The 27,048-nt window shown below is 35.0% G+C and overlaps 2 protein-coding genes across 2 annotated transcripts; both read right to left on the reverse strand.

Annotated features, from left to right (window-relative positions):
* Window positions 1-892: 892 nt before the first annotated feature.
* Window positions 893-1,852, reverse strand: LOC145958606 (uncharacterized). The gene has a single exon (XM_083076111.1). It carries the CDS (start codon window positions 1,850-1,852, stop codon window positions 893-895), a length of 960 nt encoding a protein of 319 aa, XP_082932237.1.
* A 17,147-nt stretch (window positions 1,853-18,999) lies between these two features.
* LOC109811714 (uncharacterized) lies at window positions 19,000-25,061 on the reverse strand. The gene is made up of 6 exons (XM_020375526.3): window positions 24,567-25,061; window positions 22,941-23,086; window positions 21,365-21,533; window positions 20,285-20,383; window positions 19,506-19,588; window positions 19,000-19,393 (listed from the first exon to the last, which is right to left on the reverse strand). Exons 1-6 carry the CDS (start codon window positions 25,044-25,046, stop codon window positions 19,267-19,269), a joined length of 1,104 nt encoding a protein of 367 aa, XP_020231115.2. The 5' UTR covers window positions 25,047-25,061; the 3' UTR covers window positions 19,000-19,266.
* Between the last annotated feature and the right edge of the window lie 1,987 nt (window positions 25,062-27,048).

The raw sequence follows: 27,048 nt of genomic DNA on the forward strand, positions 1-27,048 counted from the left end.
GGATTTCAACAAAAATGATCCGTGTAAAATGGCTAAAATCATCAACAACAGTCAAGAAATAAGAATGACCATGTATTGAATGTATGGATAAAGGTCCCCAAATGTCAAAATGAAGTAACTCATAAGGTGAAACATCTTTGTTTAAACTAGTTTTATATGGTAATTTCTTGTGTCTTGCATAATGACATACATCATAGACTACCTTTGGATCAATAATAAAAAAAGGAAATTCTGAATTCATAGAAATCATCTTTGAAATTGACAGGTGTCCTAATCTAAAATGCCATAAGGCATCTTCAGGTAAAGTTTGAGTATCAGCTGCATGGATATTTGAACAAGAGACTTGCTTGTCATTAGTAACTAAGTGGTATAGCCCTTCAAACCTTTCAGCAGAACCAATCATCCTCTAGGATTGCTGGTCCTGAATAACACAAAGAGAATCATTAAAAGAAACAACACAATTTAAGGTGGAAATTAATTTTGATACTAAGATCAAGTTAAACGAAAAATTTGGTACATACAAAACATCTGTGATGAAGAAATCAGGAGAGAATACAACAGTACTAGCATATTTTGCAATTGAGAATTGGCCATTAGGTAACCTTATGCTTATTGGTTTAATTTCATTGAAGGTCTGAAAGGTTTTTAAAGATGCACAAATATGATCACTAGCTCCTAATCAATGATCCAAGAACCAAGAGAGAAACTGTTGAAGGAAGAAGAAATGTTAATTGTACTTGATTTTTGAGTTTCACCTGGTGAATGACCAGACTAAAATGTGCTAACCTGGTTAGCTAAGGAAGCAGAATATTGGTTAATGCCAGAAGCTTGAATTAAACTGAGTAACTTCTCATATTGCTCATGAATGAATGTAGGTGGTGTAATGGAAATATCACAAATCTTCCTTTAAATCTGTAGTCTCACTGCAAGCATTGTTCACCATTGAGGAATTGCCTTTCTGAAAGTGAGGAGGAAATCCATGTTTCCTATAGCAAGTCTCTATTGTGTGCCCTGTCTTCCCATAGTAAGTACATATTTTCTTTGGTCCAGAATTTTGTGCAAAGCCTTTCCCTCTTCCTTGTGACCTTTTATAATCAATAGCATTTATAAGAGCCTTTGACTCATCATTGACGATGAAATTTCCTTGTCTTTCATGTTGAATCACCATATAAAAAATTTGGTTCATGCTAGGAACTAGGTCCATCAATAGAATCTGTGACTTTACTACTGAAAAATTCTCATTCAAACCAGTCAAAAATCGTATAAAATGATTAAGAGTATGGAACTGTCTAGCATTTCTCATAGCAACACAAGTGCATTTAACTGGGCAAGCACAACAGGGAATAGGCATATAAGTTTCAAGTTCTTCCCAAAGTATTTTTAACTCAGAATAGAATTCTGTGACAAAGAGAGAACCTTGTTTTATACCATAGATTTCTTGTTGAAGCTCAGATATTCTGATGAGGTCTCCTTGGGAGAATCTTTCCTTCAAATCATTCCACACATCAACAACATTTTCCAGAAATATGATGCTCTGGCCAATGGACTTAACCACTGAATTTACAATCCATGAATGGATAATCATGTTACAGCGATTCCAACTTTTATAACTTGGATCAAAGGTACTGGGAATTGGTATACTCCCATCAACAAACTCAAACTTATTTTTGGCACCCAAAGCACATCTCATGGATCGAGCCCACACATGGTAATTTGAACCATTCAGCATGGGAGTGACAACTACAAAAAAAGGAACATCTCTTGGATGAATGTAATACGGACTAAAAGGATCTTGTGATGGATCTATTTGACCACCACCACTATTGGAACCAGAACCACCACCTCGAGCCATCAGAGTTACATAGGCAGAGAGCTTAGACGCTCTGTTATACCATCTTAAGAATTATAAAACACCAAAAAAAGGAAGAAGAGAAGAGATAATTTCATTGATGTTCTGCAAAAGATGATTACAATGATTAAAACTTTCTATATTTATAATAGAAAAAAAGGTGCAAAAAAATTAGTCTAGGTGATGCTCCATTGTGCCATTATCCGCCTCTGATCTGTTGAGTTTGTTAGAATTGGAGGTAGGAGAAGATTCTGCAGAATGAAGAGATGATACGGTTGGTTGCACCTGCTGAGTTGGCATATTCAATGACCCATGTGAAAACCTAATTTTACCCATGTCATGTGGAGTGTTTGCTGCTTCATTGTTTTGATAATTTAACATTAATTAATTATTATGTAAATCTATTTAGAATGATAGTTAACTTTAGTAGGATTGCATGCATAAGGTCTTATATTTGAATCATGGTGTCATTTTTGTAGTTTTTATAGATAAAAAATACTCTCATTGGAAAATTGAAATTTATTCATTAGAAAAGTTATCAATAGTAATTATATCTTCAATTATTTTAATAACACATGTATGCAAAATATGGACACTAGGTTTAACAAATACGGTATTCATGTAGTTGATGCCAACAATTGAATAATGACCAATTAATAAGGGTGAATTGATGAGAACTAGGGCTACACAAGTATTAACTAAGAGAAAATAAGCTAATTCAGGAAAAATGTTCTTCCTTCATTCAATTCAGAAAAATATATTTATAGTTCCATAAAAAGATATGATGGACTATATCCATACCCATATAGGATGGATATGATTCTAAAGTAACAAACACATAGGAACGTAAATTGGGCCATTGGACTAGATAAAGTCCTTCATCCATGCTAGAGGAATAATAGTTCGTTTGGGTTTGGGTTTGTTTTGCACATTCATAACTATATCATTACTGCCCAATTTAGATGGGACCTTATCCTCAAGGTCGTGAGGTGGCAGACTGGGATTGGTGAATTGTGGGAGCACGGGAATTGCCAAGGAAGGCAATGGTTAAGATGTGTTAAGTCAGACGAAGCAACTTCCAACAAGGTTTTGAACATGACAAATATAATACATATTGTTATTTCTAACATGTGTGTTAGTGTTTCAAATAAATATAAGAATAGGCAAAACTAAAAAACGAAGTACGTGTTATTACACATACTATGGTCAAACAAAATGAAGCATGGTTAAGTTGTACAAAGTATCAGACGATGGATAACTCAAGACGAAGAAACATTCCAAACAAAATTAAAGTCTTTTGTCTGATACAAGCATCAGAGGATGGTTGATCAAGCATCAAGACTAAGCCTGATCAAAAGCCAGACGAAAAATACAAGACAAGGCATATTACCAGTCAAAGGTCAACAAAGTATCAGACGATGGATAACACAAGATGAAGAAACGTTCCAGACAGAATTAAAGTCTTCCATCTTCACAACTGACCACACAGAAGGAAAGTCAAAGTCTACTTCTTAGACGGAGACTCAAATTTGAGATGCATTACCAGACGTAGACGAAGAATATTGAAAAGCGTCTAAAGTCCACTATTCACAACAAGAGATATCAAATATCGCCAACACTCATAGAAGAGCACACGAAGTCATCAAATTTGTGAGAAGAAAGAAGAAAGAGAGACAAGTGCGTATCCACAAGTCAAAGCATGCGTGTGTTAGAGAAAGTACACATACTTTTCAGAAAAAGACAACGCCTCTACAGCTACACTGACGGAGAGAGAAAAAAAATACCTAGGTTATGATTGAAGTCAGAAATAGAACTGAGCGAACTACACAAAAGACTTCACGTAACACAGATTCAGTAAGAAAATATTTAATGCAAGATCAAATGCATTAAATGAAAGATCTATATGGCCATGAACGAACTACTATTTGCGCCAACGGGAAGCTCTGCTCTAACGAACACTTTCAAATTTAAACAACGGGCAGATTTATCATGGGGCTATAAATATCAAGACCTAACAAGATTTGAAAGAGAAGAGAAGAGCAACGAGCAAAAGCAAACGTAAAAGAAAACTTACATCTCTTCCTGTACAATCTTGTATATTTGTGTAAATCTAAGATAGCTTATCTTAGTGAGTGTTGAGACTATCATATCCTCTCTGTGAGAGTAATACACACATTTGTAGACACCCAATTTCGTTCGGACCCACAAAAGCAAAGAAATGGACGTCTATTATCAAGGAAAGGAGCTCCCGAAGCATGGAAACAACAGGACATGACATCAGAAGGCCTAAAGCCCAAATAAGCTAGTTTTAGTAGCCCGGAATGTGCTGTTCGAAAACTAGAACGGGTCGTTCCCAAGTTGGAACGGGCCGTTCCCAAACTGGAACGCGTCATTCCAAGTTGCAAAAAAGGCTTAAAACCCTAGTTTGGAACGGGTCGTTCCAGCATAGACAGTTATGTGTTAAACTCAACTCTGGAACAGGCCATTCTAGTTTCAGAATAGGTCGTTCCAAGATACAAAATTAACACATAACGTACAGATCCAGAACGGGCCGTTCCGAATCTGGAACGAGCCGTTCTGGAAACTTTTTTATGTCTATAAATAGTAAACTTGGGCATAGTTCTCAAGGCCACAAAATTTCGTCCAAGACTCCTTAGAGCTCAAATTTTCTCTCTCTCTCCCTCCTATTGTATTTCTTGAGTTTCGTGAGGCATATTATAGTGTGAAAGGTAGTCAAAAAGCGCCTAAAAGTCTCCATAGTTGAAGATCTAATAAAGCTTGCTACGAGGTATTGCTCATCAATCTCTTGTTCCATCTTTTCACTTCTTTTATTTTAAATATTGTTATAATAAAAGAAAATATGTAGACATTTTAGGGTCAATCGCTTAATTTAAATTTAAGTATGTAAATAACCATTCGTAAAGGGGATTAAGTATTTATATTATTATTTTTACTATGCTAACTTCTTCATAAAGGTATCGATTAACGGCGTTGTAGGGGTACTTAATAGCTTCCCTATACGTAACCGACCCCCGAACGCAATTCTGGTTATCAAGGCCATTATTGGATCTTTAAAAACCTTTTCTTTTTCCAATGTTTTGAATAAAACATTGGTGGCGACTCCATGAACCTATTTTTCAAAACCACTAATTAAGGATTAGTCTGGTGTTCGGGCATTCCTTAATTGATGAGATTTTTAAAAGGATGTCTAAACCATAGGTCACAACATCAGGAATTTTCAGGTTGCGACAGATGGCAACTCTACTGGAGATGTTTAATAAAATAAGAATAATAATTTAAATATTTTTCCCCTTTACTTTGTTTGTTTTATTTGTTTGACTTTAATATTTGTTTGCCTGTTTAAATTCTACACCTGTTTGAATAAAAATTGTACACAAACCTTTGCACACAACAGTTTCCCCTACACCTGGGGGCATGAGGGTATTAAACATAGGGAGTGGTTGACGTACGATCGGCCCAAGTTTGGCCTTGAGGCCTGCGAGCCTTGTCAAAAATCACACTCAAGGTGATAACCGGTTACTCTAGCCCGAAATACTGCGACAGACCTTAGAGTTGACAGGTGATGGCGATAGAGATACTGAGTCCCTATAATGGGGGCACCTTGGGGGCCTTAAAGACCATGATATTAGAACCATCCTATACAATGAACTTTTCTTGACGGGGACCACAGACCAAGGATTTGAACATGATCGTTCGTGGGTGTACGTTGATTGAGCATGTGTGTGTGCATTTGTTTGTATTATTTTGTTCTAATAAGATGGATTGGAATTTTAAAATAAGCAAACAGATAATAAAGAAATAAAAATAATAATAATAATAATTTTATACCCTTTTGTACATTATTAGGTCAGCATTTCATTAACATTATATAGGTAGTTTCCTTTTTTTAAAAAAAATGAATAAAAGAAATCCATCTCCATGCATCATTCCCTTTAGATAATAGAAACATGATAAAGATTAGGCAAAAAAAATGACATGCATTCTAGATTAGCTCATTAATTTCATTCATTTTACTTTATTAGCTAAGGAGGATTAAGTTGCAGTACGTATAGAAAGTTAAGAAAAGTAAATACTCTAATATACGACAGTATCTGCGCTCTAAAGAAAAGCCCAAATCAATTTTTAAAAAACACTATGGTTGGGCCCTTGTTTTGATATATTTGTTAAAGTAAGTCTTCTTAGAATCTAATATAGATTCTCGCTTAATACTGTCAAAATCTATTTGAGCATTCACAGATAAACAAATCAATTAGACTGATATTTATTATTCGCAACTTTCTCTACATTCTGCATTACATTCATTTAGAACATATCCATCCTTGTAAAAGAATAAATGAGAATAAAAATTAACCTATGTGCGTTAGTCGAAAGTAATGGAAAGTAAGACATGCATAAAGAGTTTAGGATAAAGAACTCCACAATCATTAAGACACCAACTCTTGCCCCAAGAGGATAAAGTCATCTCGTGCAACCGTGAAATCCAAGCAGAATAGGAGAAACGACTAGGAATGGATGGATCCACACTCCTAACGAGTTGCAAGCTAATAAAGAGAACCCGAGGAGGACAAATCCCTCAAACACTAGGGCAAAGTGAATAGAGCTTTCTCGAAAGGTGATTTCAACAAGAGAGAAGCATTGCTTGTTAAGAAGCTGCTAGAATGAAAACTCACAAAGGGTGTTCTAGGAAAATAAAAGAGCAATGTTTGTTCGAGCTGAAAATTGAGAGACAGCATGAATGTTCCTCTTGAGAAGCAAGACTCCATGGAAAGCTCTATCATCGCTTCTACCCATTCCTACTTCTTAGGAAAGTCTTAAGATATGGGTTGACAACACCTTCATGAGAGAAGAAGCCAAAGGACCTCCCTCTACACGAGATCTTTTGAAATGCCACATCCAAGCAAGTGTAGGACTAGCCCTACAGTCAGACAACCTAGGCCTCTCTAAGAGGTAATCTCCCTCTACTTTTCTGTGTATGAATCACGAACTTGGGACATGCCCGGGCCCTCAAGCTATATTAAATGGGAACGTGTAAATTGAAAATTCTATTTTAATGCCATACACTTTTCTACTTCATTTCTCTTCTCCCTTTTATCTATTCTAAGCCTCGTCAACAAACCTTAAATGAACAAGTACATTTGAAATAAGGATGTCATTAGAAACAATGGCTTAATATGCAATAAAAAACACATAAAGATCAATCAAATTTGGCATGACTTGTGGATAAAAGTCCAAACGAAATCAGTGCAAGGAGTATCTCCCTTTAATGAAGGAATGAAAGATGATCACAAATGTTGTAGTGACAAAAGCCCTACAAGAAACCCATTGAAAGGGCAGCGCAAAGATTAGGCAAAGGTCCACTAGGAGACCCACAAACAAAAAGGGTAGTCTAGGCAAAAGTGAGGATCAAAAAAAAGAAAGAAAAGGTCCGCTAGGAGACCTACAAACAAAAAGGGTAGCCTAGGAAAAAGTTAGGACAAAGCAACATCTCGAGCTGAAAACTGAAAGGCGGCTCGGGAAGATCATTTAATCAATATGCAATCCCAAGTCATCGCTTAACTTTGAAGGAAATAATGAGCTAATGCGGAAAATGATTTCCTCACTTTGAATGTGCTTATTCATCAGCCTAAACCACTAGCCTACCTCGACCAATCATTCTTCTAAAAACCATTTTTGAAAAAAATCCTTTCTAACAAAACTTTTGCAAAAAATATATGTATATATCCCCTTCCTCTCTTTCCTCTTGACCTATATGACATTAAGATAAATTTGAGAGATACACAGAATATGCACAGTGAACACTCACAAGGAAAAAATGGAGGTGTCTTAGAATAGAGTCTAGGTACACCTGATCTAAGGGCTAACATATCATATCCGGTACAAGCGAGAAGGCTGAACTACTCAAACCTTAGGTTCAAGAAGCAACACTGAATTCGACAAGGCTAAACGCTAACAATCCATGTCATTGATCAATGCACATAGATTAATTTCTTAAAAGTAAAAATAAATTTGCATTTTAAGCATTAGCAGAAGCATCATTGCATAACATGCATATAGCACAAGTGTGCACAAAAGGGTATAAGTTCACTAAAAAAAAACTGAAAAAAATCCAATCCATTCTTGTTTTGCATTTTCTTTTGCATTCTTGCATTCTTTGTGTGTATCTATCCATCACTTGTTGGAGGAATCAAGAGGCCAAAGCACTCGTAAAAAAGATCAACAGCTAGATAGTGCCTTAAGAGCCAAGATCATGTCAAAAAGCCTAGCCCCAACAAGGGCATTCCATACAAGTGGTTTCATATAGCCATAAGAAAAGAAAGACACTCAACAGCAAGACGGGATAGAACCGGACGAGGAAGAATAATCAAGTCCACAAGCATGAAAAAACCACCAAGCCTTATTCTATCTTTGACCGAGCTATACTCCTCAATCGAATGATGGAAGATCCATGAAAATGCCAAGACCAGGAATGTTTTCCTACCAAAGCCAGAAGTGGCTTCCAAAATAATACTCATCAATAAAGATTTAGCAAATAACATCATCATGGGATGAGATTCCTCCACCAATGATGACAACAAAAGATAAAATAGAAAAAGGCAAGCTTCGTACATGTTGAAAAAGCCGAAGCATTTAGAAAAATAACAGAAAAAGGCAAGCTTCAAATATGAAAAAACTGAAGCTAAACAAAGACATAAAATTCAAAAAAAAAACCTACCACACGAAGACGCCTGGAGAGGCATCACAATACTCACATGGCAGGGGCAACACCAGAATCCCTGTCACGCATCTACTCCTTTGACCACCAGCCCAAACTAAGGGCACCACCTACTAGCAATCCTCGTCTTCATCAGACATCTTCCCTAAAGAAAAGGGGCAATCACATCATCAGCATCAGCATCAGCAAGCAGCCTGGAGAGGCCAGCCATAATAATACTCAACATCCATAGGCAGCCTGGAGAGGCCAGCCATAATAATACTCAGCATTCACCAAGTAGCCTGGAGAGGCCAGCCATAATAATACTCAGTGTTCAACAGGCAGCCTGGAGAGGCCAGCCATAATAATACTCCCTCTTAAACAAGTTATGAATAAAAGAACGCACTATCACAAGAGAAATAATGGAGCATCTACTTGAAGACTGAAGATCAGGTGTATAGTTTGTTAGCCTTGTTACCCAATAAAGTAAGCAACCAACACTCAACTGCTCTAAAGGGCAAGGATATGAGCAAATACACCTATCCAAGGGAAGCAACGCAGAAGCACCAGCACAAAGAGATGGAGAGAAGACCCGGACGAAATGTCTACGTCTTTACTTGCCTTTGGAAAAGTAACACATAACTATTCCAAAGGACAAGTAAAGAGGGGCAGCTGTAGACACCCAATTTTGTCCAAACCCACAAAAGCAATGAAATAGACGTCTATTATGAAGGAAAGGAGCTCCCGAAGCATGGAAACAACAGGACATGACATCAGAAGGCCTAAAGCCCAAATAAGCTAGTTTTAGTAGCCCGGAACGAGCTATTCCAAAACTGGAACGGGCCGTTCCCAAGTTGGAACGGGTCATTCCTAAATCGGAATGGGTCGTTCCCAAGTTGGAACAGGTCGTTCCTGAATTGGAATGAGCCGTTCTCAAACTGGAACGGGTTGTTCTCAAACTGGAACGGGTCTTTCCTAAACTAGAACGGGCCGTTCCAAGTTACAAAAAAGGCCTAAAATCGTAGTTTGGAACGGGCCGTTCCAGCATAGGTAGTTATGTGTTAAACTCAACTCTGGAACGGGTCGTTCAGGTCTTAGAACGGGTTGTTCCAAGATTCGAAATTAACACATAACGTACAGATCTAGAAAGGGTTGTTCCAAATCTAGAATGGGCCGTTCTGACAACTTTTTGATGTCTATAAGTAGAAGACTCGGGCACAATTCTCAAGGCCACAAAATTTCGTCCAAGACTCCTTAGAGCTCGAAATTTCTCTCTCTCTCCCTCCTATTGTATTTCTTGAGTTTCGTGAGGCATATTGTAGTGTGAAAGGAAGCCAAAAAGCGCCTAAAAGTGTCCATAGTTGAAGATCTAATAAAGCTTGCTACGAGGTATTGCTCACAAATCTCTTGCTCCATCTTTCACTTCTTTTATTTTAAATATTGTTATAATAAAAGCAAATATGTAGACATTTTAGGGTTAATCGCTTAATTTAAATTTAAGCATGTAAATAACCATTCGTAAAGGGGATTAAGTATTTATATTATTATTTTTACTATGCTAACTTCTTTATAAGTATACCGATTAAGGGTGTTGTAGGGGTGCTTAATACCTTCCCTACACGTAACCGACCCCCGAACCCAATTCTGGTTATCAAGGCCATTATTGGATCTTTAAAAACCTTTTCTTTTTCCAATGTTTTGAGTAAAACATTGGTGGCGACTCCATGAACCTATTTTTCAAAACCACTAATTAAGGATTAGTCTGGTGTCTGGGCATTCCTTAATTGATGAGATTTTCAAATGGATGTCTAAACCATAGGTCGTAAGATCAAAAATTTTCGGGTTGCGACAACACTCAAAAAACATATCTCTGTAAAACTAAGGTTGCATACCTTAGCGAGTGTAGAAACCATCCTATCCTCTTTGTGAGAGTTATACACACACTCAAAACATCTATCTGTTGTAAAGCCTGAAGAGGCTAGTTGAAAGAATACTTGGTGAACCAGAAGTGGTATAAGAATACTAGCGCTGACGAGTGAAGTTGGTGAACTAGGAGTGGTTGATAATACTTGGGGAACCAGAAGTGGTTTAAGAATATTAGCATTAACGAGTGAAGTTAGCGAACCAGAAATGGTTGATAATACTTGTAATCCATTATGATTAGTGGAACCCTTCAGTTGAAGGAGACTGGACGTAGCTTAGATCGAGCGAACCACTATAAAACTCTTTGTAGTTTTTATCTATTTCTTAGACGCAATTTTGTTTAACTGGTATATAATACTGAAAATTTTGTTCACTACTTAATTTTTATTGCAACTATCTTTAGACGAAAAATACACTTGCCTAATTTATTATTTTAAGAAACATTTTCATTATGCAATCGATAAACTCCCAAACGCAAAAAATTTTATTGAGCCAACCTTACACAGTTTTTAAGTGTTCAAAATAATATTTTTATTAGACTAAAAAGAGTCTCTTTGCGAAAATGGTTTTAAAATTCCTTCGTTCACACACACACATTCAACCCCCCCTTCTGTGTGTTTTTCCGCTAACTTCATAAATCCTAAACTCTATCATTACTGCCTGATTTAGATGGGACCTTGTCCTCAAGGTCGTGAGGTGGCAGGCTGGGATTGGCGAATTGTGGGAGCACGGGAATTGCCAAGGAAGGCAATGGTTGAGATGCATTTGTGTTTCTAATAATGGTGTAGATGAAATTAAAGTATTATTGAGTGGAAGTGAAGGCACATGGGTGGTGGTAGATGACGAGGAGAGAGGAAGTGAGTTATGTGGGATGTTATCACTTGGGTTTTGAACCTGGGAAGAGTCATTTAGATTTGTGAAAGTAGAAAAGTTAGGAGGAATTGGCTGGATAAGCGGTGGAGGAATAGGATCGCGATATGATCAGAGCTTAGAAACATGATCGATTAGGTGAATCTTGGAAGTTGAGGAAAGATCAAGTCGTATGCAACAGACCTTGTGTGACAGTGGATTTGAAATGGACCCACAAAATGACAGTTGAGATTGTGAGATGCATGATTTTGCACGGTGGATTATCGGTACGGTTGGAGGTGAAGAAGAACCCAATCCCCTTCAACAAAGGTAACATCTCTTCTTCTTGAATTGATGAGAGCCTTCATGCGTTGTTTAGTGCGAAACAAGTTTTTCTTAATAATTTGAGCTATATCTCTATGTTTTCTAAGTATGTCTACCACTATTGCTAAGGAAGAAGAGGCGAGAAGAAGATCGATTGTATATGGTGGGGCCTAGCCATACAAGACATGAAATAGAGTGGTGCCCAAGCTAGAATGGTGTGACGTATTGTTCCAGTATTCAGCGAGATGGAGGAATTTGTACCAAGTGCGGGGCAATTCTCCCACAAAATAACGTAGATAGGTCATGAGGCTATAGTTCAGAACTTCAGTTTGGTCGTCCGTTTGAGGATGGTAGGCCAAACTGAAACGAAGGGAAGTCCTTACATGCAAAATATTTCTTTCCAAAAAGCACTAACAAACACCGGATCCTGATTAGACAAAATTGACTTAGGTACCCCATGGAGTCAACAGATCTCAACCACAAAATGTTGGGCAAGCTGGGTGGCAACAAAGATGGCAGGGAGTATTAAAAAATGGGCGAACTTACTCAGACGGTCACAAATGACCAAAATTGTTGTATGACCATGAGAACACGAAAGGTGGGTAATAAAATCCATGAAAATGTCCTCCCAAACTCACTTAGGATTTCCTAGTGGTTGTAATAATCCCATTGGTTTTTATGGTAGGTACTTGAAGTGTTGGCAAGTGGTGCATTGGAAAATGAAGGAACGGGTGTTTGTAGCCATCCTAAGCTAGTAAAAAGAAGTTTTCAATCGACAAAGAGTATGCTTCAGACCAAAATGGCCAGCTGGGGGTTCCATGAAATTCATGGAGAAGTTGTTGACGCATGGTGGAAATGTTAGGAACGTAGATTTGGTCCTTGAAAAACAAGCCATTGCGAAAGGTAAAGTGATTTGTACCCTGAGAGTCATTTAAAATCTTATTTTTGAACGTCTGACCTTCTAGGGTATGGGTGTAATAATGTTGCCATTCCTAGATGAAGGATTCCACCAGAGATGAGATCGAGAAGATAAGCAAAGAAGGAAGTTCAGGTTGAGAAAGAGCATCTGCTACGAGGTTTTGTTTACTAGGTAGATAAACAATGTCAAAATTGAAGCCAAAAAATTTAGTGGGCCATTTTTGTTGGGCTGGAGTATGAATGGATTAAGACAGTAAGTTCTTTAAGCTTTGTTGATTTGTAATAATCTAGAAGTGTTAACCAATGAGATATTTCCTCCATTTTTTTATGGCCTCAGTAACAACATACATTTCGTGAACATACACTGACTCTCTTCGCATCTTATTGCAGAGTTTCTTGCTAAAGAAAGAAAGAGGATGACCCACTTGAGATAAGTTTGCATTGATAGTCGTGGTTAAAGCATTTGTTTCCAACACAAAGAAAGAATTAAAGTCTGGAAGACCCAAAACTGGAGTAGTAGTGAGACGTTGTTTTAGTAATGTAAAGGCTTGTTGAGCCGTCTCCGACCATGTAAATGAGATTTGAGTAAATTAGTGAGAGGAGTGGCAATAGTAGCGTAGTGTTTCACGAACCGTTTGTAGAATCCTGTTAGGCCTGAAAAAACATGTAAAGCCAAGAGAAAATGTGTAACAAGCCAATCCACAATAGCTTGGATCTTATTTGGATCAAGGGAAATGCCTTGTCTAACGATGATATGTCCGAGATAAGCCACTAAAGTCACCCCAAAAATACATTTGGACAATTTGGCATAAAATTGGTTAGTAACTAATAATTGTAAGATAGCGCATAAATGAGTAAGATGGCTAATAAATGATTCACTATAGACCAAGATGTCATAAAAAAAATAATGAAAACAAGAACAAGAACAAATTTTCTTAAAACCCTAAGTAAATCATTCATAGTAGACTGAAAGGTAGACAAAGTATTTGATAAACTAAATGGCATGACCAAAGTCATAATGGCCATCAAAAGTCTGAAAAGCGATTTTATGTATGTAAGGTGGAATAACTCGTATTTGGTGATACCATGAACACAAATCAATCTTAGAAAATACATTAGCAACCCTAAGTTCGTTAAGTAATTCATCTATTGTAAGGATAAGAAATCGATCGTGCACAGTAACGATATTAAGTACTTGATAATCAACACGAAACCTCCATGTTCCATCCTTCTTTTCAACAAGTAAAATGGGGGATGAAAAAGGACTAGTACTAGGTTGAATAATACCTTCTTTCAACATAGAAGATATAAAAGAATTCATGATTTCTTTTTGAGAATGTGGGTAATGGTATGGTTTTACATTGATAGGATTTGAATTGGAAAGCAAAGGGATATGGTGATCATGTTGGCGAATAAGGGGTAAGTCGTGAGGCTGGGAAAAAATCGATGGAAAAGGATTGAAGTAGGTTGGATAAGCTTGTTTGAAATGTGGTAAGGGTGGGTGGTGAGGTGGCTGTAGAAGAGGAAATGTCACTGGATGGGGTTATAGATAAGAGGTGAAAGGAAATAATCAAATCTTGGTGGATAAGTTGACAAACCTGGTGAAAAGATGCTTGAGTAGGAGTGGGAAGTGTCTTGCCAATAATGGTTATAAGAGTGGAATTATAGGTAAAAATGAAGGATGGAATCGCAAAATCTGCTTGGACTGACCCCAAATTATGTAACTAAGTAATGCCTAAGACAATACCGGCCCCTTTAATAGGAAAAATGTATAAGGGAACTTGAAGTGTATGTTTTTGGAAGGAAATAAAGACTTGCAGGCAAAATGCTTCACAAAGTATATGGGCGTCGTTACCAACCATCACTCAAAAAGGTGTAATGGGTTGTGTCAGGAGATGCAAATGCTTAGCCAAGCATGGTTGATAATGTTGTGGGAATTGCCTATATTAATCAACACCACAATAGAGACCCAATTGGCAATGCCTTAAAACTTCAATGTTTGGGGTAAGGGCAAACAGTGAAGGCTTGAGGGGACAAATGAAAATGCAAGGTTGTATCATTAGTTGAGAGGAGTAAAGGATCAATAAGGGGTTTAGATGTAGGGGAATCTTCTTCATCAATAACAAAAGGAAACGAGAAGATGAACACTTATGGCTATTGTAACCCAGAAAATTTCGATCTTACGACCTATGGTTTGGACTACCGTTTTGTAAAGTCTCATTAATTAAGGAATGCTCAGAGACCAGACTAACCCCTAATTAACATTTTTTAAAATAGGTTCATGGAGTCGTCACCAATGTTTTGCTCAAAACATTGAAAAAATAAAATATTTTTGAAAATGCAATAATGGCCTTAATAACCAAAATTGGGTTCGGGGGTCAGTTACGTGTAGGGAAAGTATTAAGCACCCCTACAGCGCCCTAAATCGGTACCCTATGATGAAGCTAGCATAATAAGAATTAATAGTTTAAATATTGTATCCCTTTATTGATGATTATTTATATACATAAAATTTAAATTACCCGATTTACCCTAAAACATCTACATGATTACTCTTTTTATTATTTAGAACAATATCGGTTAAAATGAAGAAATAGAGGGAGAGAGAAGTGTTTATTGAAGTACCTCTTGACCGAGCTTTGTTAGATCTTCAAGTATGGAGACTCTTAGGTGCTTTTTGGCTACCTAACACACTACATGTACCTCACAAAATCTCAAGAAATATAGGAGGAGGGAGAGAGAGAAATTTTGAGTTATATAAGACTTCCTAGATGAATTTTTTTGACCTCGGGAGCAATGCCCGAGTTTGCTATTTATAAACATCAAAACTGACCAGAACGGCCTGTTCTAGTTTTAGATCAGCCCGTTCTGGGCCAATTTGTTAAGGCCAAAATTTGAATCTAGAACGGCCCGTTCCAAAATCAGAATGACCCGATCCAAATTTGAATTTCGCTTATAACAAACTATGTCGAAACGCCCCATTCTGAATTGGGAACGGCCCGTTTCGACATAGTATTTCTAAGCCCTTGTTATGAGTTTGGAACGACCCATTCCAAATTGGGAACGGCCCGTTCCAAGCTACTAAATCACCCTTGTTGGGTTTTAGGCCTTTTGATTTCATGTCGTATCATTTTTGTGCTTCCAAGAGCTCCTTTTCTTCATAATAAAAGTCTATTTCTTTCTTTGCGAGTCTAGACGAAATTAGGTGTCTACAATAACCTAAAAAATATTTCTCATCGCAATTATAACAAAGGCCAACAACGCAACATTCTTGCATTTGATGGGAAGAAAGGCATTTGATGGGTAAGGTATTGGAAGGGGAAGTTAAGGTGGGTTGTGGTTTTTGGGTTGGTGAAGGGTTTGGTGGTTTATTGTGAGGGTTAAGGTTTGTGGACGAGGAATAAGAGGATGAATGGTAGGGTTTAGGGCGAATATATTTCAATTTGTCCTTAATCAACTTAGCAAGACCAATAACCTGGAAAACGGTTTGGAGTTTCAAAATCGTTATTTCTTTTTGGATTTCAAGAATAAGACCCGAAATAAAGCAATTATGAATGGAAACAAGATCTAAACCTACCACTTGATTATTTAATTTTTCAAAGGCAGTTTGGTATTCAATGACAATACCTTATTGTTTCAAGTAACTTAAGCAGTGCAACCTGATGATTTTTATACGATGAAGGCTCGAAGCGTGTTTCTAAAGATTTATTGAAAGATAACCAATCACCCAATTGATGATTAAAATACATCCATTTAAACTAGCTTAGGACATCCCCCCATATATAAAATGCAACTATAGGCATGAGTTGTTCCCATGGTATCTGATAAATCAAAAAGTATTGATCAGCCTGAAATAGCCAATCGAGTGGATCAAGGCCCTCAAAGGTAGCCAACTATAGCTTGGGAGGTCAAATCTGGGTTGGTGATGTGGAATATGGAGGATGGTACAGGTTAGGCAAAGTAGTGTAAAGGGTATTATGCAATGAAGATGAAGGGGGCATGGTGGATGTGGTGGCTAGGTCGTTGGATAGAAAAGGTGGAGGAAATGGTGATTGAGTTGAAATAGGTTGCGAAAAACAGAAGGAATAGGAGCGATAGTATTAATTGGTGAGGTGAAAACAGGTGATACGAAAGGACAAGTGAATGGAGGTGTAGTTGAAAATGGTGGAGTGGGAATTGTTGTGTAAGGGTTGGTATGCGAGATTGGTGGGGAAAAACGTTCCAAAATGGAGGCCATCAATATGATGAGAGAATCATGACGAAATTCATGTGTTTTTGTTGTACAATCAATTGGGACTGAAGGTTGTTGAGCATTTCCGTGAGGGCCAAAATAGCTTCATTAGAGGGTCTAGATTCCATGTCTTTCCAGGGAGGCATGAAGAAGCACAATGAAAGCACCAATGATAAAAAATAAAATAATAAGAACTAGGACTACACAAGTATTAACTAAGACAAGATAAGCTAATTCAGGAAAAATGTTCTTCCTTCATTCAATTCAAAAAAATATATTTATAGTTCCATACAAAAATCTAATGGACTATATCCATACACATAGGAACATAAATTCGGCCATTGGACTAGATAAAGCCCTTCATCAATAATAGTGCATTTGGGTTAGGGCCAGTTTTGCATATTCATAACTCTATCACCAACATTGTAAGTGTCATTATCTAGTTTTAGACAATTAAAATAAAACTAAATAAAATTACAAATAATATTTCAATTTTCTAATATTTTAACTTCATAATACAAAATCCTTAAGCAATTTAATTTTCTTTAAACTAAATAAGGCCTTATAGCCTATATGGCGGTTAGCCTGTCCGCTGGGCTCATCTTTTGTCGTCTGTTGTTTCAAAGTTACTCCTTTCGAATACGATCAACATTTTTTATCCGTAAAAATTTAATAATAAGAAGAAGATTTAAATTTAGGAGCTCACATATATTACTTTAACTTCTTACCACTAGGTTAATCTAGTGTTTGAAAAATTTTACTTCCAAAATATATTAATACTTGCAGAAATATAATTTGGGTATCAAAATCAAATTTTTGAAAGAGTACTAAATACACTAAGCATAAAAAAAGGTACTTTTTGCCGGCGTATTATGTTTTTTTTTTTAAAATCTATTCCAATAATCTAATAATAAAAGGGATTTCACTTTTTGTTGTCCACAATTTGATATTCTATTTTATCCTTTACTTAACTATCAACAATAGCTGTACAAAAGTTAGTCATTAATTAATCATTAAAAAAAATGTCTTTTATTCTCTTGAAGGCACCGGTACTTTTTATCCTACTAGTAAAAGATAAAAATAACTAAAATTAAATATGAATAGATGGTTACTAAGTAGAGAATTCTGACTTCTAGAAAATTTAGGATTGTTATAACAACATATAAAGAGATACTTCTTTTAATGTTTATTTTTTTTTAAACAATTATTCTCTTATGTCGTATTTTATTTTTATTTTACTAATATATATTTAAGGATAAAATATAATATATATATATATATATAAAATAAACTATCATCTTTAAAAATAATAACTATTCATTGGATAGTTAATATTTCTTTGATTGGCAATTGGGTTGAGATTTTGCGAGCAAAATACCTTCATATGGTACTTCTATTTTGCAAGCTGCTAAACGGAAGAATACTTCATACCGTCTTACGTGTGACTTAGCATTGTGACAAGTAGTTCATCATTTTAATTTGATGATTGGTCCCTTTGTAGTGAAGTACCATTTGCGTTACATGCAGTGGAAAGGATATTGGATATATTTTGTAATGTTGCTTCTTTAGCTTTGGAAGTTACCCAAAGAAAGAAATAAAAAAGAATAAAAACTAAACAATAAAAAAAAGTATATATGGAAGAAAAATAAGGCTTTGAAAGTTATAGCAAGAAAATGGTCTAAAAAATTATACATTAAAAAGATATATTGTGTATATTGATACTAACTTAAAAGAGATATTTTGTGTCTCTTCTTATTTTATTTAAAATAAAAGATAAAAATAATTGAAGTTAAATATGAACAAGAAGCAATCCCAAGCGTGTGGTTCAGCGATAGGGGTTGATCCACGCTTAAGTAAGGTCAGGGATTCGAATCCTGCCTTGTGTATGCAGCCACGTTAAATCTTGGGGCCAGCTATCCCATCCTTTGAGGTGCCTCCACCGTAGCGAGGAGATTAGCGGCCAGTTATCCCACCCTTTGAGGTACTTCCACCGTAGCGAGGAGATTAGTCGCCGCTATCGGCGATGGATACTCCAGAAACGAACAAAAAAAAAATATGAACAAGAAGTAAAAGGTGCGTTCAGGTCAGCCTGTCCTTTTGATTTTATTTATTTATTTATTTATTTTTCGAGGTTACTCTTATGTCATTTAAGATTATGACTGGCTAAATAATGTCACAGAAGCAATAATGCTCTTTCTTAGAAACTGGATCTCATCTATTGATAAAAATGTAGATAATTGTGAAACTTCTCTCCATGAAATTATTACATACAGCAGAAGTAGATAAGAAGTTTCCATCTCCCAAGATGATGCATAAGCTGATGAATCTCAATATTTTTTATGAAGTGGACTCTGTAGAATGAAATTGTCTTTCTGAACCAAACTTTAAATCAAATTCCATTTTGTTGCATAAAAAATGTGTACTTGTATTGTTGGCACTTGGCAGTCATCACATGAAATGTTACTCTGGCTCAACAGGAGTTTGTGAAATGGTCACTCTTGATAATGATGGCCGCAGGAGAAGGTATAAACTGGGCCCTAAAAATGGTATTAATGATATGGGAAGAAGCCAAGAACCTTTGTCAAACCTGCACATTGGAATAGCATATAAAATATATACTAGATTGTCTTTTATATAACTAGGGCTAGGATCTGTATGTAAATATTGAAACAATAACTTATATATGACAAGGAACGTACCATTTTCGGGCAGTCATATCGTTGTAAACCCAGAATGGTGCAAACGTGGAAAGTATAGTAAAATCAATGGACGTAATATGGATCTACAAAATGAAAACCCAGTTTTAGCACCAAGCTTACGTTTGGTGGAGGTGATTTGACAGGGAGGGAATGAATTATAGTGGATTAGAGTCAATTTGAAGAAAAACATTTGAATTTGGTAGAAGGTATTTTAGGAGAATTGTGAGGAATTAGAAGTGGATTCTACATTATTTTTTATACCCTCTTCATTAAGGGGATTCTTGTGGAATTTGAGAAATGTGTAAAATTACAACATGAAAAAAATAATAATTCAAACTATATTATAAAGTGAGGGTAAAATAGTAATTGTAAATATCAATTTCATTCTATTTCTCACCTAATTCTAGTCTATCAAACAACTACAAATTTCACCCTATTTCACTCTATTTCTTACCTATTTCCTATCAAATTAATTCTCACTTATTCTCTCTTATTCCCTTAGATTCCTCTCCCTCCTCCAAACAAAGAATTAAAGAGTATTGCCCGTTTCCTATTTTATGAAGAATGGATAAGTGTAAACTATGAAAATGAGAGTGAAAGAACATCTGAACATGTATTCTAATTTAACCACAAATTTGGCCTAGTTACTAGATTCCAGTAGACTTGCAATTCTTGACTTAACATTAGCAAAGATCAGCATGGCAAGATAGGAAAAGTCTTGTATAATGAATACATTGAATATTCATGCCAACTTCTTGAAATGTTGAGTATGAACTTACAAGTTTGCTTTCCCTGAAGTACTGGTAAAATTCTTTCCACACATCTTGTCCAGCTAGACCGGCATAAGTTATGAGGGCTACCCCTGCAGCAAGTGATATCTGATGTGCAAGCAAAGTAAGTTACTCCAATAAAATGAAATAAAAAATAAAGAGTTTAGTTTGAGTTTTTCTTTTGAGTATAATAAATTTCTCAACAGAAAAATGTTCACTTTTTTTTAACCATGCTATACAATAGTCAATAGGATTCTTCCCATGAGATCTTTCATAATAAGGGCAAGCTGACAGCATGTCTAGGAAGGGAAGTCTTTCAATAAGGATTAATACGTGCTAAAGGAAAACTCTTGGATTCAGGGGCTTTTAGAAATTATTCTAATCAATTAAGATTGAACTTAGTTCAGTTCCACTATGAATATGATTTGTTGCATTCATAGCTTCATATACTGCTTTTATTGACTGGGTACATTCAAGAATAAAAATAATGGGAAGAGAAAACATAAAGTTTCAGAAAAGGATTGACTCCATCTAATATTAAGGTTAAAAAGTCTTTTACATGAAAACCTTTCAAAATATTTATATTTGCTTTTACTACGCACAATACTACATAATATAGGACTATTATGTGAGATTTGCAGGTAGTGCGTGTTGGTTTATGACATACAATTATGATAGTATCATTCAGAACACTATAAATGCAACCTTTGCCATTGCATTTGTTAATCATTTTTTAACTCAAATATATACTGTATTAGGATAAAGTAATTAATTCTATATATAAAAAAAAAAGATAAATTAATTAATTGATTGTCATTCAGAGTCAACAGACTCGAAGAAAGAGCAAAGCTGAAATACGGATGCTTTGCTGCAGCAATTGGACTATGGTTAAGCAAATTGAATTTACCAGAAAGAATAAAAGACATGATGATTTAATAATATTTTAATGTTTTCTCCAAAAATAAGCATGATACGATGGGGTGTGTTTTCTTAGGCATTAACCTAAGAAAAATCACCTAATCATGGAATTATTATTTAGGTTACTATGATTTCTCTGCAACAGCTTTGTAAGGTTGAGAAGAGCATTACCGCTGCAGTTACTTTTGATTCCAGAAAATTCAAAGGCCATGTTTTAAGTTGAGTTTCTTCAATAGGAGGTGCTGGTGGATTCCAAAGTACAAAATAAGGAAGAAGTGCATATGCTCCTCCAAAAAATGAGAGTATCAGGAAGGGCCACACAGGAATATTGGTTTTTGAGCTGTAGCATGACAAATGGAAGATATGAAATCAGCTTCAGGCATGTCAAATAGGACAATAATACATATGAAAATACAAAATCATTCATTCTCCATATCATATGTAACACATGGCAGCTTGCAAATTTCTTCAAATGACAGTCAAAGCAGTAATGTAATTAACATAGCAGTAATGTGGAAATAAAATAGCAGAGACGGGTATGTAATTTGAAATTACTATTCTATCAAATAAGTCTTTTTGACTGATGTTCACAAAGCACAAAGGAGGTGAGAGTTCATCTTGAAACTGAGGGTATCAGGGAATACGATAGAACTTCAGAGTATAGAGGTTAAAGCTGTATTTATCCTGAAAGAAAACTCTATTATGATTTCAGGTCCGAATGTTAAATCACGGATTTCAGGTCATCAGTGTTTATGTTTTGATTGTTTGCCACAAGGGAGGGAGGCAAGGCTTAAAGAAATGTATATTTACAAGTTAATTCAAAAACTAGTTCTTATTAGAATATTATGATTCATGATTACAATTTGACTATTCAATGTAATTCGGCTAGCTAACATTTGTATCCTATATGATGAATCTCAAATGACCCTGAATCTTTTGATTCATGAATGAATCAGTGTGATTTCCTATCATTTATACGAATCACACAATTCAACGATTTTCCATTTTTTTCTTTTTTTATTTTACTTTTCTTTCACCTACTCTTGTGAAAGACACTAAAATGTCACAAGCTTAAATTGTTAAATGAAAAGGAATTGAAGGAGTACTACTGAACTTATCTAAATGCATGCAATCTATTTGGTTATTCCATTGCTCTGTTTTCATTATTCCAAATTACTGAAGATAGAGGCTTCACATACTCAGTTATGACTTATAGTTGTGTTTTGAGATACTGAAGATACAGGCTTCACATACTCGGTTATGACATAATTGTGTTTTGAGACATTTATGGTTAAGTTGTTCTATTTCTAGTTTAAAATTATTATATTGAGCAATATACATCATTTATATAATATAATTTAAGCTATTTTTATTCTCATTGAATCCAATGATTTGATACACCTTACGCTTAATGATTTGAATCTCGATTTGATAACCTTGATTCAAAATATTGACTCAAAGAAATAGTGCATTAAAGACTACCCCGATTATTGACCATCATTGACCATCCGAATTTTCACAAAAGCAAGTAATCTTAGATGCATGGCAAAGATGATAGATATGCAATCATTGATGAATCTCCACCTAATAACAGGCTTTTAGGAAATATTATCCTTGACAGAGTCCCCAACAGCTTACCATGTCAAGGAAAACTCACCTAAAAGCAAGCTAGTGGGTGGAGGTTTATGAATGATTTGAAATCTGATCAAAGAAACCATAGAGAGAAATGTAAATCAAAGTGAAGTACCTTCTTCCTGTAGGAAGCAGGAGCATGCTATATACCAACGGCCACAAGCCCATTATATACCACAATGATACTAGTACTTCATTCATTCTGAAACCATCTTCTCCTATAAGATTCAGGAGCTTTTTCAAGAAATAGAAGTCCCTTGACTGAATGGAAATAAAAAAATTAATCTCACTGATTAAAACAACAGGAAAGGAAAAATAAAGGGAGGGGCGATAGAAACTGCAAAGGGTACTTTAATTGGACCAAAGAGTATGATGAATCCTTAATGATGCTACACAGCATAAGCCTACACAAGCTGATCGAATAATTGAGTTCACCGGTGCAAAAGTAATATGCATTTCATTCTTTTGGAAGCATTAGTGGCTCAATTATGGTCGTTATCAGAATTTTGAAGAACATAATAGCTCCATTTACATTTTCTACTCTGTCAAATAAAGCAGATGCTCCAAACCATGGTTTTAAATTGCACATGCAATGAACCACTGGGGTCGGCATAGTGGTGGGAGGTTGAGATAGTATGCACAAAGTCCTAGATTCAAACCCTGGTGTCATCATTGCAATTCCGATAGACAAAAAAAAAATTGCAATTGCAATTTCAACATGGTCACTGAAATTTCGGAAATGACATTGCAAAACCAATCTCCAAACCAAAGTGACAACAAACAGTGGATACAACCATATTGAAGATCCTAATGTTATTCTCATGATTTAAAACTAGTTTTATTTTTAGTCCATGGACATGGTCCACATAACATCTCAAAACAGACAATCAAGGATTAATCTGCGCTTTTGGTAGCCAAGCATTATCACCATCAAACAATTAGAAATCACACTAAACATGATTTTCAAAGTAATTATTATAAATGTCAGCAATCTTATCATACATAACTAATCTATGATTTGAAGACAACGTGTCAGTGTTTTCTAATCGGACAAAACTTATATAAGGTACATAGTAGTTGTCCAATTAGAATTCGAGTTTCATCTTGATAATATATATATAATAAATTATTCCATTAAATGTTAACTTGTATACCGAGATAAAACTTCAATTCTGGTTAGAAAACAGCTCGATCTAAAGGTATGTTTGGTTTCAAATCAAATATGTCCAGAATCAATTCCATTTCATCCAAAATGACCAGAGTTAAGTTTGTCGCATGTTTGACTATTAGTAAAATTGATTTCAAGATGTGAAAATTCACATTCACTTGAAAGCAATTGTTATTAGTTTCTCCATCAAACAAAATCAATTTTAGGTTTTATCTACCAAGATTTATAATTACATACTCAAAATCAAAATCAGTTTTGATAACAAATTTCCAAACAACACTCAATATGAAAATTAAGTCCGTATCTATCACGTTACTTTAACTTCCTTTTACTCAAAATCAATTCCGCAAATTCAAGTTGATCTCAAATCAATTACATTAATGCATATCCAAACACGTCGGAGAATCTAACCTACAAGACTAGTCTATCAGATAGATGAGTCTCATGTCCTAGTCACTTAAACACCAAACTATACTTCTTATTTTACTCGATATGGGACTTGTAACACTGACGAATTCATATGCATCCAGTAATAGCACATTGTATAGTCAGAAGGCATAGTTAGGGACATACCGGGGTCTGATTTGGGGTGAGAAAGAAAACATAGTAAATGAGTGCAGCCCACAAGAGAAAGAGCAAAATGGAGGTTGTCCAGTCTCTTCCATTGCCATTGCCACTGCCATTGCTACCAACTTGGCTCTCTTTCTTCAAACTATGGCAAATAAAATGCTTTCTGTGAAACGCAGCCAAAGGGGCTCTGGTTTTCACATCAAGTGGTTTAACGAAGCAAGCGTTACCCGTGGATGCTATTGGTGAAACTCTGATTGGAGGGTTGTGGCGTTGAAGTGAGGTTCTCAACTTGTTATTGAGAGTGGGAAAGTTGCGAGAGATGCAAATGGGTTGAGCTAGCAGCATAGTCAAAATGGGTGATGATGATGCTGCTATGCTATTGCTTTTGTTATGGCTATTCCGATTTCCACATCTATTTTTCCTTTGGATAAACCCAAGAACATACACACATGTTGTTTCATGGATTAGAGTTAAACGTAACATCCCTCAACTTGTCATTATTTTAATTCGTGATTAATTCCGAAAATATTATTTTAACCGGTTAAAAAAAGACACTTTGTCTCTTACTAGTGTTTTTGTAGGATTGAAGTTATAATAGGATTATGTTAGCCGTTTATTTTTAAAAAAAAATTATTTAAATTAATTAAGTAAATTTTTGAGTTATCATCTACTTAAAAAAAGAATTGTATAGTTATTATAATAAATAAATGGTAAAACGTTTAAATTATTTTTATATATTGTTATAGATTATAAAGTTTAATTTATATAAATTGTTATTATAAATAACGTGTTTTGGAGAGGAGTTTGTTTGAATTTAAGAAAAAATTGAATTTCAAATTAATTAATTCAATTTAGCTCAAATTTTAGAATTCTTTTTTGAAACTTGAACTAAACCGGGTAATGAACGTATTGATTTAATTTACATTATTAGATAGTCAATAAAAAATTAATATAAAAGTTTGTTTTGAAAAAATTTTAAGATATTAGTTTTGTCTCAAATTTGACGGATAATTACATGTGAATAATTGACTAAAATATACTACGCTGTCTATGATAATATGAAAAGAAAATAAAATAAAAAAGTAAAACAAATTTTTTTGATACAAATAAAAGTGTGTTGGCTAAATTGTACATTTGGTTCCTTTATTTGTGTTAATTAATAATTTTAATTCCTGTATTTTAAAATATAAATATTTAATCCTTTATTTTTTGAAATACAAAATGTTGGTTCTATTCCTAGTTTGATAATTATTAATTGTTAAATTTTGATATTATTCAGGTACCTATTACTTCTTAAATGATTTGATATTTAGTGATATGACATGTAAAGATAAAAATAACATACAAAAAAAATATTATTTGTATATATCTTGACAAATGATTGATATTTTTTTTATTAATAAATCTTATTTGCATGTTTTTTTTTATTTTTATCTCTAAATGTGAAAATTTTTTAAAATTATATAAAATTAAGAATTAAGCCAACTAAAACAAAATACAACCAATTTATCAATATTACACACTCATAATGGTCAACTAAGCCCAATATAATACACAAATGAATGTCTTAAATATGTTCTATCAAGGAACCCCTATTTATAGGGGCGAAGCCCATAAAGGCCCAACCCAATGACTATTGAAAATCGTTGGATCTTCCAAACAAAATGTCCTTCCATTAAGACAGAAGATGAAGAGACATTTGCTAACCCACCCAACATGAGTCCCAAGAAAATGCCAAATTCAATCCCCTTCGTCTTACCTCCTAGGGGCTTGGGGGCCAAGTATACTAGATATAATACCCAAACATTGGATACTTGGTATCCTTGGATAATGACATTTCCAATCCCACAATAGATTGAACATTCCACACATATTTAGTGTTGTTCGACAAGTCGAATATCCTTCAAAACATATTCAACCTTCCGATAAAGTGAATGTTCATCAAACTTATTTGGCCTCCCAACTAGTTGAATATTCCTTAAAACATATTTGGTCTTTCAATAGGCCAAAAATACATTTGACCTCTCAAAAAGGTTGAATACTCCTCAAAATCTATTCAACCTCCAAACAAGTTGAATGCTCCTTAAAACATCTTTGATCTCCAAACAAGCTGAAAACCCCTCCACATGTGGCCAACCTTCTAGTAGGTGGAAAACACCATCTCTTTTTGGTTACCATATAAAGATTACTTTGCCTAAATATGTAAGTCATAATCTAGGTCAAACTATCTAATTGGTAATTATATGCGAGACCTAAAATCTCATATACCCAATGAGATATATGTATTAATAAGAGGCAAAATTGATAATAAGTACTATTTATTATCATACCATTCACTCATTTATTATGCATTTATTACTTTATACTAAATCTTTACTTGAGTATCATAACATCTTTATACTTCATCTTTTAGAGATTCTAAGTGTCTTTATACTTCATTCTTTTGGGATTCTAAGTTACATGTTATCGACAAAGAAGACCAAAA

Source organism: Cajanus cajan, chromosome 6 (assembly GCF_000230855.2).
Source record: "Cajanus cajan strain Asha chromosome 6, NIPB_CcT2T_4, whole genome shotgun sequence".
NCBI classification, from domain to species: domain Eukaryota; kingdom Viridiplantae; phylum Streptophyta; class Magnoliopsida; order Fabales; family Fabaceae; genus Cajanus; species Cajanus cajan.

Bases quoted from the DNA above. Each gene is read 5' to 3' on its own strand.
- LOC145958606 (XM_083076111.1), bottom strand. From the start codon at position 1,852: ATGGCTCGAGGTGGTGGTTCTGGTTCCAATAGTGGTGGTGGTCAAATA.
- LOC109811714 (XM_020375526.3), bottom strand. From the start codon at position 25,046: ATGTTACGTTTAACTCTAATCCATGAAACAACATGTGTGTATGTTCTT. The intron at 19,589-20,284 runs GTAAGTTCATAC...TTCATTTTGTAG, and splicing joins ACTTCAGGGAAAGCAAACTT to ATCCATATTACGTCCATTGA. The intron at 19,394-19,505 runs GTACGTTCCTTG...TCCAATGTGCAG, and splicing joins GATATGACTGCCCGAAAATG to GTTTGACAAAGGTTCTTGGC.